The following is a 17,772-nucleotide window of genomic DNA, read 5'->3' as shown; positions in this document are numbered from 1 at the left end:
CTGCTTCTTAGATGTGTCTGCATAGGGTATTTTTCTATCGTGTCATATAGTGGATGTATTGCTGCTGCCAGTAATAATATATCATCAGTAGAGGCCAAACTGAGCCATGACATGGAACTCATAGTTTCCTACCTAAAACACTGGCGATTAAAGATGAATATACAGAAGACTTCCTCAACACTTTTTCACCTGAATAATCATGCTGCAAATGCCAAGCTAAGAGTTGTCGTGGAAGGAAAAGAGTTACCCTTCAAGAAGACACCAGCCTACCTGGGTGTTACACTAGACAGAAGCCTAACCTTCCACCAGCCACCTGGGGAAGCCGAGGCACAAGGCAACCTTAAGGGCAGTGGTCATTAAGGAACTAGCTGGTACAGCATGTGGACCTGATTTCTCTACCTTGAGAACAAGTACACTCGCCTTGGCTTACACACCAGAGGAATACTGCTTTCCTGTGTGGGCAAATAGTGCCCATGCCCACAAACTGGACAGTGCCAACAGGAAGATCATCCACTACATGACATGATAGGTTAGTTTAATGTGCAGTAAAGCTTCTTGTGTAGCCATGCCCACTGTGACTGTTAAATAAAATCTAAAATGCTTCAAAACTGAAATTGGAGGCAGAAAGCCACATGGAACTCAGTCAGTGTCCACAAAAAGAGCTTGTGGAGCTGCACATGCTGTGGCACCTGCTACAAGCTAAGATAATGCCCACCATTTGAAAAGAGATGCAAAAGTATAAACCCAAAAGAAAAAACTACAGTGGAAAAGGGAGAAAAAGGGTCCATGAAAAACATTTTTCTGTGTTGATGCCTCTGTGTTCTGCATAGGCAGAAGGATAAATAAAATTATTGGGGGGGAGGCTGAGTGACCGGAGCCCAGGCGGCTAATCCAGGAGCGCGGAGGGGGGCTCCCGCTGTTGTGTGCACCCTAGCATGTGCCCCATCACCCCCCTTCTGTGCACAGGGTAGAGGCAGCTGCAGCTGTGGGCTGCACTTTGCGCCTTGCTGCAGCTACTGCTGCCTCTGAACTCACGTGACGCCATGTGCGTTTCACCACCAGGCGGGCAGGGGCGTGGTGCAGCCCAGTGGCAACAGGCACATGATATTGTGCCACTCCTGGAGCAGCTGCAGCAGCGCGCAAAGCACAGTGGCAGCCACGTCTGCCCCGCATTCAGATTGCCAGGCTTTGCACAGCAACAGGAGCCTCCCCACGCCCCTGGAGAAACCACCCAGTCTCTGATCATCCCACTGCCCACCCAGGGCCTCATTCGCCCCTGCCCCTGCTTATGCCCTGCTCCCTCCCTCCCTGCGGGGGCCTCGATCTGCCTTCCCCGCCCCCAGCCCCTTCCCTTTCACAGTGTAGACTGATACTTGCCTGCCGTGCTGGGCACCCAGTGATCAACATGCCAGGCTGTGATCCTGGCTGTGTGCGTGCCCATCTCCACCCCTGCTGCAGCCGCCCAGCTGTAGGCTCTGGGCTGCCTTACAGCCCTACCTGCTGCCCCTCATTTGGGGGGATAGAGCACCCTTAGCCCCGGCGTTCTGCCACCTGTGGTGTTCTGGCACACGCCCATAGGAAAAAAATTAGAATATATTTTTGGACATTGAGCACTCCTTTTGGAAGAATCTGTCTCCTCTGACTGCTGTTTGGGTTGTGTTTAGAACCTAATGTTTCACCTGAAATACATTTTTACAGCAGTTTGTTTTATTAGCTATAAACGGTTCTGTGTTGTCACCCCAAACAGATTATTTCTGCAGAAATAAATGATGCTTTCTCCAAGCCTTAAAAGGAAAAAAGGATAAGGGGCAACGGGTCAGTTGTTTTGTTCAGAGAAATCTCAGTAAAAAACAACCACAGAAAACTGAACCCCAGGACATACAGCTAGAACTGAAGGACTTGCTACCACCTGATACTACAGTTGCTGATGTCTCAGAAGATACCTGAAGACCCACACAATCATACAGAGCGCCTCTGAAACTAACTGAATATTGTTAGTTAGATCATGCATATGTATTTGAAAATTCTCTATTTAGTCCATGCTGTTTTATTAATTGATATCTTTTGGCTATAGGAGGAAGATGTAAGGGTCTGCATCTTTTAGAGAGGCAAGAGCCATTTGAAACTAGTTGTTGGGCTCTAAAGTTTCTCACGTTACACAATGTTAGTCAGTCAGATGGTAAATAAAAAAGGCCTTTTCAGGTCTGAGTGATTTCTATACAGAGGAGTTTTGATCTGAGGCTTCTGAGAAGGATGATAATGAAGAGAAGCCAAGGTATTCTTTTTATTTTGTACTACTTTTTACCCTGGAGCACAAATGGCTAAGTTATGGCCACATGTACTTTCTGGAGTTTGTCTTCTCAGAGGCATCTGGGTAAGAGCAGACATTATCCCCCCAATGTCCAGGTGATTTGGAGAGGAGGAGAACATGAAGGAAAGGGAACTGTGATAGGATGGTCTGACTGTAAAGCATTCACCTGAGTTTGAAGTCCTTTGTCCATCTTTGCCACAAACTAACTGTGCAACTTCAGGCAAATTATACTTTTCTGTGCTTTAATTTACCCATTACAAAAGGGATGGTAGAGCTGCCTCTAACCTGAAGGTGCACTGAGGTCCTGAGGTTTAATTTGGTAATATTTGTGAAGCATGTGGAGATCTGAAGAGAAATTACTCCCTTCTTAAGAGTTATGATGGCTATACTTTAGTTTCAGTGTGGAATTCTTGCTAACATTTTAGGATGATGTTTAAACTGGCTGGCTTTTCTCTTTGGTGGGGCAAAGGCAAGTCTCTTGGGAAATGTACTCTTAAGACTGAGCCTGGAGACGCTGCTGAATCTGTTTACAAAAGTAGATTGCAACTGTTCTGGGCCCTGCTCCATGAAAACTTCACCTCCACCCTTTCCTTTGCCTTCAGACAGTGAGCGATGTATAACTTCAGTCCACTGCTTCAGCCTCAGTGTCAGCCCCCTCCCCTCTCCTTCTCCCTCTCCCTCCCTCAGGTCTGGTTGTAATGAGCCAATGATTGGGCTGGATCTTGAATCAGTCTCTTTCCTAGGTTTGCACTAACAGTAGATGATTAACTGTCTAGCAGCAGTAAGCTATGCGGTATATTTCGTGAAGCTAGCTGACTCAGGCTTCCTTGCTTACAGGGCTTGGATCTGAAGATTTTTGTTTTATTTCCTCCCTGCCTGTTCATTCTCATGGGTCACTTTTCTGTTTCTCAGTTTATCTAGTAATGCTTTTGTGGATGAATCTTTAGGTTACAGATGGATTACAGAAGTAACTACTGGGAATTTGGTGGTTTTTGTGTTGGGAAACATCAGGGCTGTGGCTCAGTTGATGTCACAGTTGTGTCATTTGTTATTCTGTTGCTACCAACTAAGGGGAGGCGACCCTGGAAATTCATGGCAATGCCCTAAACTCTGTAGATTTTGATTCATTCTGTGAAATGTATTCTTTAAGCCCGAATGTATGATTTGTAAAGTCTGCATCCAGCCAAATAGAAACAGTAGTATCAACAAAGTTATGAAGTTCTCCCATTTATTTCAGTATGGTAATGACAATGAACTCTTATTTAATTGTTATCACTATATGATGTGGTCAGACAAGGTTCTTTGGGTAAATCTGAGATCTTTTATTAGACCAACTCAGATAGTTGGAAAAATTCTTCTTAGTAAGCTTTTGGGTATAAATATCTTAGATTTTTCCAACTATTTGCATTGGTCTAATAAAAGATACCAGATTTACCCAAAGAACCTTATCTGTCTATGTCCTTAGACCAAAACAGCTACAACCTATACCACTATATGATGTAGCATTTATAATGCTATCCTGGTCAGGGGATCCACCAGGGTAAGGGCCCTTGGACAGCCTTGTGGAGGAAGATATGGTCTCTGCTCCAAAGGTCTTACAATCTACCATTTAAATATGACTGTGGTTAGGATTTTTGTAGGTGATACCTTTTATTGGACCAACTTTTACCATGGTTAACCATTTCACTACTGTTTCTCCTTCAAAAACAGGCAACTCGTTACCTTATTTAAGGTGGCCAGAAAGTACCAGTTACAGTTTTTAATGTTTTTTCCAGTAATTTGAAAAGGAATCTTGGAGAAAGAGGACTGCAAGTCAGCCTATGCAGCTAGCTGAATAGTCCATCAGGGATTCTCTACATTAGACAAATAAGATATTCATGCAATTCAGAGGTTAGAGAAAATAGAAATAATTTGCAATCCTGTCTTAAAAGATCTTGCACTGCTACAAGCAGCTTGTAGGATGTTGTGGGATACTCTAAAATGTGTTCCTACAACAGCTGCTGGCTATTTTTTAGAGCTCAGTTCTTTCGATCATCTCTGTCTTATAATACTGTTTGGTTAAAAATATTGGAAAAACAGCTGATAACCCAGAACAGCCTGTTGGTTAATCCAGCATGGGAAAAATTGTTACATGGTGAGATTCATCCCACGACTGGGCAGTACATATTGAGGGCTATAGATTGTACAGAAAGGACAGGGTGGGGAAGAAAGAGGGAGGGGTTGCGCTCTATGTCAGGGAGCAATATACATCAACCCTCATCAAGACAGAATCCAAGGATGAGGAAGTAGAAGGATTGTGGGTTAGGCTACATGGGGGGCAAGGAGAAAGGGATTTGGTGGTAGGGGTCTGCTACAGACCCCCACATCAAGGGGAAGAAAGAGATTCGGGGCTCCTGAGGCAACTCTCGGTGACCATAAAAGCTAAAGAGGCGGTAGTCATGGGGGACCTAAACTACCCAGACATCTGCTGGGAGTCACAGACAGCAAAGTCCCACTGCTCACAAAGGTTTCTAACCTGTGTACAGGACCTCCACCTGACACAGGAGGTACACGGTCCCACTAGGGGGAATGCCATACTGGATCTGGTATTGGCAACGGGAGATGACATGGTGGGGGACCTCCAGATTGGTAGCCATCTGGGGGACAGTGATCACCTAATAATAGAATTCACCATAAGACGTCGAGTGGGTAAGGTAACTAGTAGGGTGAAAGTGCTAGACTTTAGGAAAGCTGATTTCAATGAACTCAGGCGATTAGTCAAGGACACACTGCAGAGTAGGAATTTTGAAGGGATGGGAGCCCAAGAAGGGTGGCTGTGCCTTAAGGAAACGATCCTTCGGGCACAAAGCAAGACGATCCCCGAGCGAGGCAAAAGAGGGAAAGGGGCCAGGAGGCTTCCCTGGCTGACCACAGAAATCCAGGGCAGCCTAAGGGCCAAAAGGGGAGCATATAAAAAGTGGAAACAGGGAGAGATCACCAAAGACGAATATACCTCCTCTGCTCGTGCTTGTAGGGAGGCAGTTAGACAGGCCAAAGCTACCATGGAGCTGAGGATGGCATCCCAAGTAAAAGACAACAAGAAATTGTTTTTTAGATATATAGGGAGTAAAAGGAAGACCCAGGGAGGAATAGGACCCCTGCTAAGTGGGCAGGAACAATTGGTGACGGACAGGGGGGACAAGGCTGAACTCCTCAATGAGTTCTTTGCCTCAGTGTTCCTAAGTGAGGGACACGACAAGTCTCTCATTGGGGTTGTAGAGAGGCAGCAGCAAGGCGCCAGACTTCCATGCGTAGACCCTGAGATGGTGCAGAGTCACTTGGAAGAACTGGATGCCTTTAAGTCGGCAGGCCCGGATGAGCTCCATCCGAGGGTGCTGAAGGCACTGGCCGACATCATTGAAGAGCCACTGGCGGGAATATTTGAACGCTCATGGCGCACGGGCCAAGTCCCGGAGGACTGGAAAAGGGCCAACGTGGTCCCAATTTTCAAGAAGGGGAGGAAGGAGGACCCAGGCAACTATAGGCCAGTCAGTCTCACCTCCATCCTTGGCAAAGTCTTTGAAAAAATTATCAAGGCTCACATTTGCGAGAGCCCAGCAGGACAAATTATGCTGAGGGGAAACCAGCATGGGTTCGTAGCAGGCAAATCGTGCCTGACCAATCTAGTCTCTTTTTATGACCAGGTTACGAAACGCCTGGACACAGGAGGAGGGGTGGATGTCGTATACTTAGACTTCAGGAAGGCGTTCGATACGGTATCCCACCCCATACTGGTGAACAAGTTAAGAGGCTGTGACTTGGATGACTACACAGTCCGGTGGGTGGCAAATTGGCTGGAGGGTCGCACCCAGAGAGTCGTGGTAGATGGGTCGGTTTCGACCTGGAAGGGTGTGGGCAGTGGGGTCCCGCAGGGCTCGGTCCTTGGACCGATACTCTTTAATGTCTTCATCAGTGACTTAGACAAGGGAGTGAAATGTACTCTGTCCAAGTTTGCAGATGACACAAAGCTATGGGGAGATGTGGACATGCCGGAGGGCAGAGAACAGCTGCACGCAGACCTGGACAGGTTGGACAAGTGGGCAGAAACCAACAGAATGCAGTTCAACAAGGAGAAATGCAAAGTGCTGCACCTAGGGAGGAAAAATGTCCAGCACGCCTACAGCCTAGGAAATGACCTGCTGGGTGGCACAGAGGTGGAAAGGGATCTTGGAGTCCTAGTGGACTCCAAGATGAACATGAGTCGGCAGTGTGACGAAGCCATCAAAAAAGCCAATGGCATTTTATCGTGCATCAGCAAATGCATGATGAATAGGTCCAAGGAGGTGATACTTCCCCTCTATCGGGCACTGGTCAGACCGCAGTTAGAGTACTGCGTGCAATTCTGGGCGCCACACTTCAAGAAGGATGCGGATAACCTGGAGAGGGTCCAGAGAAGGGCCACTCATATGGTTAAGGGCCTGCAGACCAAGCCCTACAAGGAGAGACTAGAGAAACTGGACCTTTTCAGCCTCCGCAAGAGAAGGTTGAGAGGCGACCTTGTGGCTGCCTATAAGTTCATCACGGGGGCACAGAAGGGAATTGGTGAGTATTTATTCACCAAGGCACCCCCGGGGGTTACAAGAAACAATGGCCACAAGCTAGCAGAGAGCAGATTTAGATTGGACATTAGGAGGAACTTCTTCACAGTTCGAGTGGCCAAGGTCTGGAATGGGCTCCCAAGGGAGGTGGTGCTTTCCCCTACCCTGGGGGTCTTCAAGAGGAGGTTAGATGAGTATCTAGCTGGGGTCATCTAGACCCAGCACTCTTTCCTGCTTATGCAGGGGGTCAGACTCGATGATCTATTGAGATCCCTTCCGACCCTAACATCTATGAATCTATGGTGCTGTGTTGCTGTAGTAGCCAGTTTCCCTCACACACTGCATAATAAAAAAAAATAAAAAAATGGGGAAAAGTGGGGTATAAGCTGCTTTGTTTGGGTTTTTTTCACTGTGTTCCAGCTGCTGAAGGTGCCCTGTGGGAAACTGGGTGTAATGTTAGAGTTGTGTGTATGTACATGCAATCATTTACCTTTCTTGCCAACCCATGATGGATGGGCTCAAGATGTCTCAAAAAGCTTTAGAGATGAAGTTTGATTAGGCTTAACTCTCATTCTAAGTAGAAAGTGGGGGCTTTAAATGTGAAATATTGTAATTTTTTCAGCAGACGCAATTAAGTGTCAATCCTGTTTGCTCTGTGTCAGGGAGCCTTGTTTCATCTTTATCTGATTGGGGCTTGCCTGTGTGGAGGTCTGAATAATACCCTTAACCTAACCATAACGAGTTGCCCAGCTTTCATGTGGGTTCTGAACTGGACTTAACATATTAGACCTTTAGGCTGTACCTTTCTGAGTCATTGCACAAACTTTTAATGTCATAGATGACTGTTTCTTAAATGATGCCTGCTTAGTTTCCACTTAGTTAGGTAAGCTTTTTAGAACAAATCTGTATTCGTTGTTCATCTTGGGTTGTATTCATCTGTGAGAGTCAAGGCAAGCTTATCTGCCAGTTCCCTCCCTGTTGTATCTCTGAGTTCTTGTATTTTCCATTATGATTGTCAGTGTCGCAGATCACTGAGATGCCCTGCTCCTAAGGAGGAGAAACTGCTAGGGAAGGGACCCTAGCAGTGAGTGAATAAGGAGCCCAGCTGTGGGTTGCTGGGGCAACCAGGAGGTCAGCTGACTGGAAGGGGCAGGGCCTGGCCCTTATAAAGCCCAGGGGCTGAGGCCAGGCTAGTAGTTCCCTGCCAGCTGCCAAAGAGGAAGGAGCTCTCTCATGGAAGGGATGGAGTATTTCCTGGTAGGCTTGGGCATTGTTATGGCTGATTGGCTTGTATTTTGTGTTGTCGTTTATGACCAGTGGTTTGGGTGAGGCTATTAGGGGTTGGAGGAGGCCTCATAGGGGACCCACAGTAGTGTGGGAACCCCAGCACCAGGAAAAGGCGCAGCATTTGGGGTGCACAAGCCCCAGAGGGGTGGTTGAGAAGCCCTAGTGCGGGCGTGGCGAGCCCCAGAGAGGGGCATTACTGAGAAGCCCCAGTGTGGGTGTGGTGAACCCTGAGGAAGGGTGTAGCATTGTGGTGAACCCTGAGGAAGGTGACAGTATTACTAAGGAGGCCCCAGAGAGGGTGGCACTGTAGAGGAGCCCTGAGAGAAGGGGCGGCTTTACAGAGGAGCCCTGAGAGAAGGGGCAGCGCGATAGTGAAGGCCCCAGAGGAGGACGGCGCGATAGTGAAGGCCCCAGAGGAGGACGGCGCGATAGTGAAGGCCCCAGAGGAGGACGGCAAAACTGAAGAGGGGCAGCAGTGTGGAGAAGGGCACAGAGAGAGACAGGGCCACGAAGGGCCCGAGCGCCTGAGAGATTGTAGACCTGGACAGAACAATGTCCATTCCAGCTGCAAGACTTGGGGCGTGGTGAAAGGGGTGGTAGGAGCCACACGTAGTCCCTAAGGCTAGGGTGCCCCGGAAGCACCCATTTGTAGAGCAGGACCCATGTGGGGTTCAGGAGTCCACAGGGCAGAGACTACAGCAAGACGTGCCCAAGAGGGTGGAAAAGGTAGCCTCCCTAACATATTTTAACATCAAAGATGTGGCGGGCGAGAAATCGAGGATGCCCTTGGGCCAACTTGGCACAGGAAGGGGCCTTAAGGAGATCACAGCCCTCCTGTAGGACCCCGCCTGTGACAGTCAGCTTTAGACAAACTAAGCACTAATCTCTGAACGTCCATCACGTACTGTGCCTTATCAGGTTAACTGTCAGAATACCGCTTCTTTTTCCTGTTCCTGTGTCAGTGATCAGGAAGAACTAGAGAGACAGCTAAAAAGGGAAGGCATGAGTTGGAGAGTGCTCACTTGGTCTCTTGTGATAGACCGAGGTTAACCACAATAATGCTGAATGGCCAAGAAGAGGACTTCTCTGTTGGGAGGTGGTAGAGCAGAAAAGAAATAGCATGTGGAGTGTTCCTTTTCAGTAAACTAATACCTGATTACCTTTTCTCCTCTTCTCTGCAATATATCTATACTGTGCGAATCCAGAAGCAGTGTGGCTAGGTTCAATAAAAATTAAAAAAAAACAAAACAAAAAAAAAAAACCAGACAGGGAATTTTTTTTTTTTTTAAGTTCAGTTAGAAGGGCAGGGGCGATCAGTTTGTTTTCTATATAGGTTCTTATATCAGCCTCATCGTTGGAGTATGGAACAGCTTTCCAGTAGTACTTTAAGTGACATACCAAATATCTGTCTCTTACAGTTGGGTCTTTTTCTGTCAGTCTCTCCCTGGGGGGATAATAGCAAATGCAGTTCAGGAGTTTCGTTTCGTTTTTAATGTACCTGTCTCTGTCCTATATTAAAACAGGCTAAGAAGCATGCCTTGCACTTAAAACAAGAAATGGAAAGGCTTAGTTCTTGGGAGGGCTTATTCCTCAGTCTTAGACTAGCCCCTGAGAAAACTGCCTCCTGCAAAAATGAGCTTTACCTTTCAAAAGCAAGTCCACATTTTGCTGCAGGAAAGCATTGACTCCTAGGCCTCATCCCAGAGCAGAACAGATGGAGTTTTGTATGCTGGGCACAAGGCACTTGGGGCCTTGCACATAAAGACCTTGAGTTAGACTCAGTGTTCTATGGAAAGCTGGTAGCGATGGAAACAGAGGCGTAATAAGCTTGAGGTATAGTCTGTGCTCCTGAGGAAGTTCAGTGTTCTGTAGTAGCTGGAGTTCCCTAAGCCCTGGGAACTTCATGTACAAATATATCACATTTCTGTAGTAGGGATAGATAGTGAAAGAAAGGCATGTATAATTGAGACCAGGTGATCATCTGCTAGAGGAGCTGGAGTCTCCTAGCAAACTGACAATGATAGGAGTTATAGGTGCTGCTGTGTGACAGTTTAGCATCTGCAAAGCATCTTGAAACCTTCCTAAACCAGGGGCTGCATCCTTTGCCCACCAGCATAAAACTATTATGTTGCCCATCTCAGCTGTCTGTTCTTTCTCAGTTGGAGTGATCTTCTCCAAACACTGTGACATCTTGGTAATGGTGATGTAGTTTATATGTGGAAAAGGCAGCAGCATAGGGGCACAGCCGTGAACTAGGAACACAGGGGAAGTGGTGACTTCCAGCTGCTGCCACAATCACAACTGTGATTATGCAGCTGCCAGCAGTAGCAGTTCTTTTGTTTGTTTTTTTTAAACCCCCCCCCCCCCCTTTGCAACTAGGTGCCTGGGGCAGTTGCCCCATTTGCCTTGTCCTAGTTACACCACTGGATAAAGGATAGGAACAGTTGCCTATTTTTTACATATTACCAATACTTGTTTCCATCTCATCTTTCCTGTTCCCCTATTGGCTGTACCTTAAAGGAAAAACGTATCTCCTTCTCCTTATGTTAAGAGGTTTCCCCAAGTAAAAGATTATGAAAGATTACACCACTTCCCTAACTGAGGCATGTGGGCATTTGTAAAAGAATGCAATTGCATTACCATGTAAATTCAGTTCTTGGATCTAGCATGGTTTGACTAGGCAGTGGGAATGGGGCCAAACCCTTGAGTTTGAATTTATTTTTAAGACATTTGGTGCCATCCAAATGCCATCCATATGTGTCATATTATAACCTTCTTCAGCAACAAAATGCTTAAGAACAGTTGCTGAACTCAGTTCTTTAACCATTGTACAGAGTATGAGGACCAGATCATGAGAGAGAAGCAGGCCTGCTAATTGTAAAGTGGCAAATATTAAGTCTAGCTACAATGAGCTACACCGCCTTATATCACGTGCCTCATTTCCTCAGTCGTAAGTCTGAGCCCTTGTTACCACAAAGGGATGGTCAAAAGGCATTTAAGATAGTCATTTTGGTTATACAACTGTCCAAAAAATCTTTCAGCTAAAATCTTTGATTGTGAAGAAGTAGGCCCAGCTTGAAATATAGGCTGGAAGATTCTGTAAAGATGAAGGCTTATCGTATTTTCACCCACGAAATTGTCCACATTGCTCTTCAGGAAGCTGCTCACTAAAACGGTGCAAGTAGCAGACTTGCTGATCCATCTAGCAGATTTGTTGATTGTGTGAGTATGAACCAAGTACTCTGTACCCAAGAGAATAGGCCATAAGAGCCATGACTGGTGAGTACCAATAGGAAACACGAGCTACAGAGCTATGGAGCTAACAAAAAGGGAGAACCCACTGAAATTAATGCTTTATAGGGAAAAAATGGTCCTTAAATGCTGCAGGCATTACTGTTCTTGAAATAACAACAAGAAAACGTACTTGAAAAGCAAAAGTTAAGGCTGGGTCAGCTGCAGTGAGCAGTCAGTCTGCTTCCCCAGTCCTTGGATTACTGATTGCACCATTGACCCCCAAAATAATTTAGAACAGCCTATGGTCTAGTTCAGTCCTTTGCTCCAGCTGGCATAGTGTCTTGTCATTCCTCTGTGCCCTTGGCCCCAACTCTTCCACCACCTCCTGTAAGGCAAGGAGAGAGAAGCAAGCCATGTAGAGGTGTATTGGTGGCCCCTGAGGATTCATTTTGCGTTCGATCCCGTCCCCTACCCACCAGTGCCCTGACCTTAGCCCGTAGCCTAAGCTGACCTTGCAGTGTATATATAGGCACACACACAACTGTAATGAGTTCATATGCTGTAGCTCTGAAAAATTCCAGAGCCGCACATGATTTGGGGACAGGAGTAAAATGTGGCTTTTCTGTCTACACTGCAAAACCAAGGTACATTCATAGTATGTCCCTGACATAATTTAAAAGGTTGTCGCCCTGCGCTGCTCTGTAGGAACTGGTACATAGTTCATTCCCTTTGAGTACAAACCAGAACTTTGCCATTACAACACTACTAATGCAACTGGCTTTTTTTTTTTTTGTTTAAATAATTGTACCATTAATATATTGCCACAAAGCCTTCCTCATAAAAGGCTATACAGGCCAGGAAGAGACTGTGTTTGTCTGTTTTGGCTGAGGGCAGGAGTCCAGACCTGTGTTTTCTAGTGGCAGTCTATCTTGTATCTTTTCATTCCAAATTATGAGCCAGTTTCCTGGAATTGATGTGCATAAAATCCTTCCAAGTTTTCAAATATTGATTATGTAGGTATGGTGGGGATAAATATAATATGGATTGTGAGGTGTTCAGTTGCTGTTTTGAAGAGAGCCATATAAGCACTATAAATAGCGAACTATTCTGGTTTAGCGTTTCAGTTGACACCATTGACCATAACTTGATTATTTGAAATGATGTTCCACCAGAAAAATGTTGCAAATTTTAAATAAACAGATCTTTAGGAGGCTTTAAGGACTTCCCTCTCCCAGGTAGGGTGGCCAGCTGTCCTTTCATGGCCAATTTTTCAGGTTTAGGAACCTATTCTGAAGTCCCAGCCATGTTGTATTGAAAGTGGGATCCTATTGTGAATGTTAGTATAGTACATTGTCTAGCTTCTGTTTTTCATTAGTTCATGCTGCACACTTCTCCCCCTTGTATCATATCAATGGTAAACATCTCCATCCACTTGCATACCTATTTTGTGGTCTTAGGACAGGGGTGGGCAATTATTTGGGCTGGGGGGGCGGGGCACTTAAGGAGTTATGGTGAGCTGTTGCAGACCAAATCAGCACTTCCTCCCCCTGCAGCAGCTCACCAAAGCTCCCTAAGTGGTAGATTACTAGACCAGTCTGGGGGCACCAAATGAAGTAGTCGGATGGGCTGGGTCTCCATGAAGTCTGGCTTGGGATCCCCATGGCCAGGGCACACTTGGCTGGGTGGATGGGACGGGATGGGTATGCGGGTAGGTGGGAAGCAGCAGATCTAGGAGTGGAATGGGGAGGCGGGGCCAGGGCCAGGATTGCAGGGCGGTGACAGTGTAGGACCTGAGGAAGAGCCCCGATTTGCTCTTGGGACATTCCCATCCCCGGCCCTCGCCCTGGCCTTGGCCCCACGCACCCATCCAGCTCCTAGACACTGCTCCTGACCCCACCTACCTGTCCCCTTCCTGGATGCTGCTTCTCACCCGCCCATGAAATATTCTATGTGCAAGGAATTTTACTACAATGTTACCCAAAAAAGGACATTTTTTTGCTATGAGAGGAGGAAGGCAGGTAGAAAACAGCTTCAGTCTTGCAGTAAGCTGTTCCTCTTTAAAGGCAAACAGATTGAGTATTTAATGGCTGTGAACCAAAAACCTTTTAGTTCTATTTAAGAGTTATGCTTTGTTTACATTTTCATGTTGATAAAAGGACTCTTTTCTCATGCCTTCTTTTAATAAAGTCTTCTCTCCTTGTAGTGCCAGGACCAAATTCCTCTGGTGACAACGGCATCAGCTTTGCCATGATAATGATGGCCTGGGTGGCTATTGCACTTGTGTTGTTCTTGCTGAGACCTAGTAATCTAAGAGGATCCAACACAGTTGGAAAGCCAACCAGTCCACATAGCGTAAGTCTGTTTGTATCTTAAAGTGCCTTGTGTCTAGGTTCTTTGAAATAATATAGTAATAAACTCTTAAAAGTATACTGCCTTACATTAATTAGGGTGTTTTCTCAAACTGTTTCCTCTACTTTTATTTCATTATTTTAGTGCTACATTTAACATTAAAAAAATCAGTTTGAAAGTACAGTAGAATACTGAGACAGTCCATAGAAGTTGCTGTGCAGAAGAGCAGAGATAAGATACTGAGTGTCTGTGATGACATCCTCTGGAATCCAATAATACTTTTCAACTGCCTTTACTTGGAGTGGCCTTCTTCAGCTTGTAAGGAAGATCAGTCCTGGTAGTACAGGATCCTGGAGGAAGGATAATAAACAGTAGTGTGGGAGAGAATCCTCTTGGGCTCTGAAAAATACCTTCTAGTAAGAAGAAGACTGCTGCTGCTGTAAGCTTGTTTCAGATGTTGAAAGAGATGGAGGAGAACCTTAAAAGCAGGGAGAACATATCTCCTTTTGTCCACTCTTTTGGCAAGTCATGCTTTGTAGACAAGCATTTCTAATCTAATGCTGTTTTCTTGTTCATGCAACTAGGGACAAGAACCACCTGCCCCACCTGTGGACTAGACCTTTAAAATACCGGAAATATTCAGCAACTAAAATCTTGCACGACCAAATGAACAGAAGTGACTGGAGTACTCCTAAACCCCACTCAATACTGTTTTCCTTTTGCATTTACATAAAGCAAGATGTTATTTTCATAAACTGCTAGTCGCTATTTCACTTTTAAAGTTAATTTTTGCTTTATATGTTATTGCCATTGAATAAATGATAAGGAGTTACAGGGGTCTTTTGGTTGTTGTAACTGTGGACATTCCACTCTCTTTCTGTTACACTGATCATAATTTCTTTGCAGTGGTTTCTGGTCTTAATTGAAATAAAGTTAAAATCCATGTGCATTTTTATATTCATAGAACGTTATTGATTATTTTTCAGATTTAGTCACATATTCCCTGCCCCCCACCCCCCCACACGTTTTTGGAAGTTACTTTATTAGTTGCAATCATTAACTTGAGTTTTTTGTGGTGGAAAAAATTAGAATTATTTTATATTTACCTTGCTGCTCAAAGCAGCCTTTTGTTTAGTTTTTGGACTGAATTTTTAAATAGTTTTCAGAGTTGTTTGCCAAAGCACGGATCATCTTCTAGAATTAAAGTCCATGTGAGTGTAACCGCTGTCAACCTTGCCTTAAATATTAGGGACTAAAACAGAATATTATATCTCCAAACACTGAATTGCATGTGCCAGTAAATGAGATAAATTAGAATCCAGTATGTTGTTAAAGACAACTAAAACTTGAACAACCATATACTAAACTCTAAAACTGAAGTAATTCTTTACAGACTTGATAAAATGACAAATTAAATGACAGTTATCCTAAATGTTCTGTCCTGGGTATAATCTTAATCAGTATCTTAACAATCTTTATCCCCAGTGCATTATCTATTTAACAAGATGAAAACATACCAAACAATCGCCTTCAGGAATATTCCACTTACTTACAAGTTGCTTTTGACTTGCATATGATTAGTACTACTTAAAGTTTTGATTTTTTTTTTTTTTTTACTGGCGATTTGATTGTACAATAAAAAAAGCAAAGGTGAAGATCTAGGGCATATCTTTTCCCTTTCATGTTTACTTGTGTGGATGTGTGCGTGTATGCATCTTCCATTTTACCTAATGGGAGTGAGTTTTTTACGTACATTAAATAATTTAAGAACATTTTAAAGATGTACAGAAAAGTAACATTGTATATTTTTCTTGATCAATTTAAAAAATTGATGAGGATAACATCAAGACACTTTTTTATGTTAGTAGTTGTCTGTGAAGCTTCTTTCCATGAAGGTCAGTAAAACCAATCTGTGGAGAGTTAAGGGCCTTATCCTGTAAACCTTTCCTCGCGTGAGTCATCTTACTCATGTGAGTGGCCAAAAGGACTCCTAACATTTAATAATGATTTGCATTAATGAGCCTTAGAAGAGCACCTTGTTGGATCCTTTTGTTACCGGATACAAGTTTCTCTTCCTCAGGGTAAATAAATAGCAGGTCAGCCAAACCTCCTTGTAAAAATATAGCATGGACCTAAAGAAAGACTTCTATAATTTGATGCAACTGATTGTCCATTGAACTTCTCTGGAACATGTGTTCACAACCTATAGTTGGGAGCACTTGTAAAGTAGTATTGGGCCAGATTCTCTTAATTACATTAATGCCACATGCTGAAGACAGTGGAATTTCAGAAGAGTAGTTGAAAGAACTTATCCTAATGTTAACTAATGTCATTCTAGGCCACAGATATTGTGTAAGGACCTCATTGGGATACCCAGTCCAGCTGTGCTAGTTTTTGCCTGCCTTCTGCATTTTTGTTTGAGAACTTTAGAACAGGGTAGGTAATATGGCATTTTTTTTTTTTTTTTATTGAACCAACAAAAAAGTATGCAATCTACCATGTTGGCAGTTTCCTGAGAATAAATGGCCAAAGGTCTTCAAATCTGGGTGCATAAAATTGGACTTCATTTCCATAGTTAAGCATATACCTAGAAGGGGCTTTATTTTAAAGAAACGGAACAATGCTGGTGCCTGTTGAAGTTGGTAAGACTTGCAGGCACTTAGAACCTTTGAAAATCATAATCTTTATATTTAAGTGCCTAAATATGTATTTAGAAGATTAACTTTGTGCACCCAGTTCAAAGATTTTGGCAGATTTATGGCTCGGTGTTTTCTATACATTACGACCAGAAAAATTACTAAGCTGTGTGTGCAATTCATCAACAGGTTTTCTTAAAATTCCTCTCACTTATTTTCTTTAAATTCTTTTAAGTTTGTCCAAAAGGTTTTATATACATATATACTTTCCTTATGAAAATACTCTTTTAAATTTTCTATGTAAAAGAGAAACATTGCAAATCTATTTTAAATGTTTAAATCTATGTAAAATGTTTTAGTACATAGCCAGGCCACTATCCCATGTCACCACATATATCTTTTAAAATTCTGTGATACTTTCTTCAATATATAAACTTCATGTCATTATTACTGCATAAAGTAAAAGTAATTTATTCATATGATTGTATTTTGCCACTTTTATTCATGTTAAATAGTACTTGAGTCAGCAAGCAGTTCCATTATAATCTGTGGGACTGTCCTCTGAATAATGTACTAGCAACATTACTGAGAGAGGCAAAATACAGCCATAACCAGTACGATATGTGATGAAATATTTATCATGGTTACAAAATTGTACACAGTAAATTTTGAAGAAGCTTGAAAGAAATTTGTGATATACAAAGCTTTAGAATGCGATCAATTGCATATTTAATTACTTTAAACTCAGCTAGTTAAGAGAAACAAGTTTTAGTGACATGAAGAAAGATGAGAGTTTACAGTTATACTTTAGTTTATAACTTTGTTAAAGCAATAGTATTTTAGAGTCTGCTTAACACCACTATTCTGAAATTAAAAGTTGTGTTATTCATATAGTGTCTGCTGATCACCCAGCCTTGTAATGTTCATTATTGAAAAAGGAAAAGTGATCATGTAAATTGGTGGTTTAAAATGTCTGAATCATGCCAAACAAAAATCGTGTTTGTGCCATTTAGGGTTTCCTGTTAATCTTTTATTGAGTACTTGGATTGGGGGGAAAAAGGGCTTGTACTATGCACTTTTTATTGACTTAATGAAATAAATAGCAAACATTAGTAACCTTTTTGTCTTTGTTTGAAGTTTATGATGGATTTAGAATTGCACCAAGGTAACAGAAGTTGTCAACTTTAAAGATCACTACAAATTGTCTAACAGTTAAAAAGTTCATCAACCAACCAATAATAATAAAAAACCAGAACATAAGTCAAGGATAACATTTGAAAGGACATGGTCAGGCATAAGTTCTAACCTTTAAAATGGACATAGATTTTTCTACATGTGGTGGCTATGGAATCTTTTATCTGGCAAGTTAGAAATAGCA

General features: G+C 43.5%; 1 protein-coding gene across 1 annotated transcript in view; it reads left to right on the top strand.

The window, feature by feature from the left end:
- SMIM14 (small integral membrane protein 14) overlaps positions 1-17,510 on the top strand; it is an 87,553-nt gene extending 70,043 nt beyond the window's left edge. The window contains exons 4-5 of the mRNA XM_006258474.4: positions 13,613-13,761; positions 14,343-17,510. Of these exons, the coding sequence (XP_006258536.1) occupies positions 13,613-13,761; positions 14,343-14,375 (182 nt within the window). The 3' untranslated portion in view covers positions 14,376-17,510. The remainder of the gene's footprint in view (positions 1-13,612; positions 13,762-14,342) is intronic.
- Positions 17,511-17,772: the final 262 nt, after the last annotated feature.

This window comes from Alligator mississippiensis, chromosome 2, assembly GCF_030867095.1.
Source record: "Alligator mississippiensis isolate rAllMis1 chromosome 2, rAllMis1, whole genome shotgun sequence".
NCBI classification, from domain to species: domain Eukaryota; kingdom Metazoa; phylum Chordata; order Crocodylia; family Alligatoridae; genus Alligator; species Alligator mississippiensis.
The sequence above is the reverse complement of the archived record's forward strand: the minus strand, read 5'-3'. Positions and strand labels throughout refer to the sequence as shown.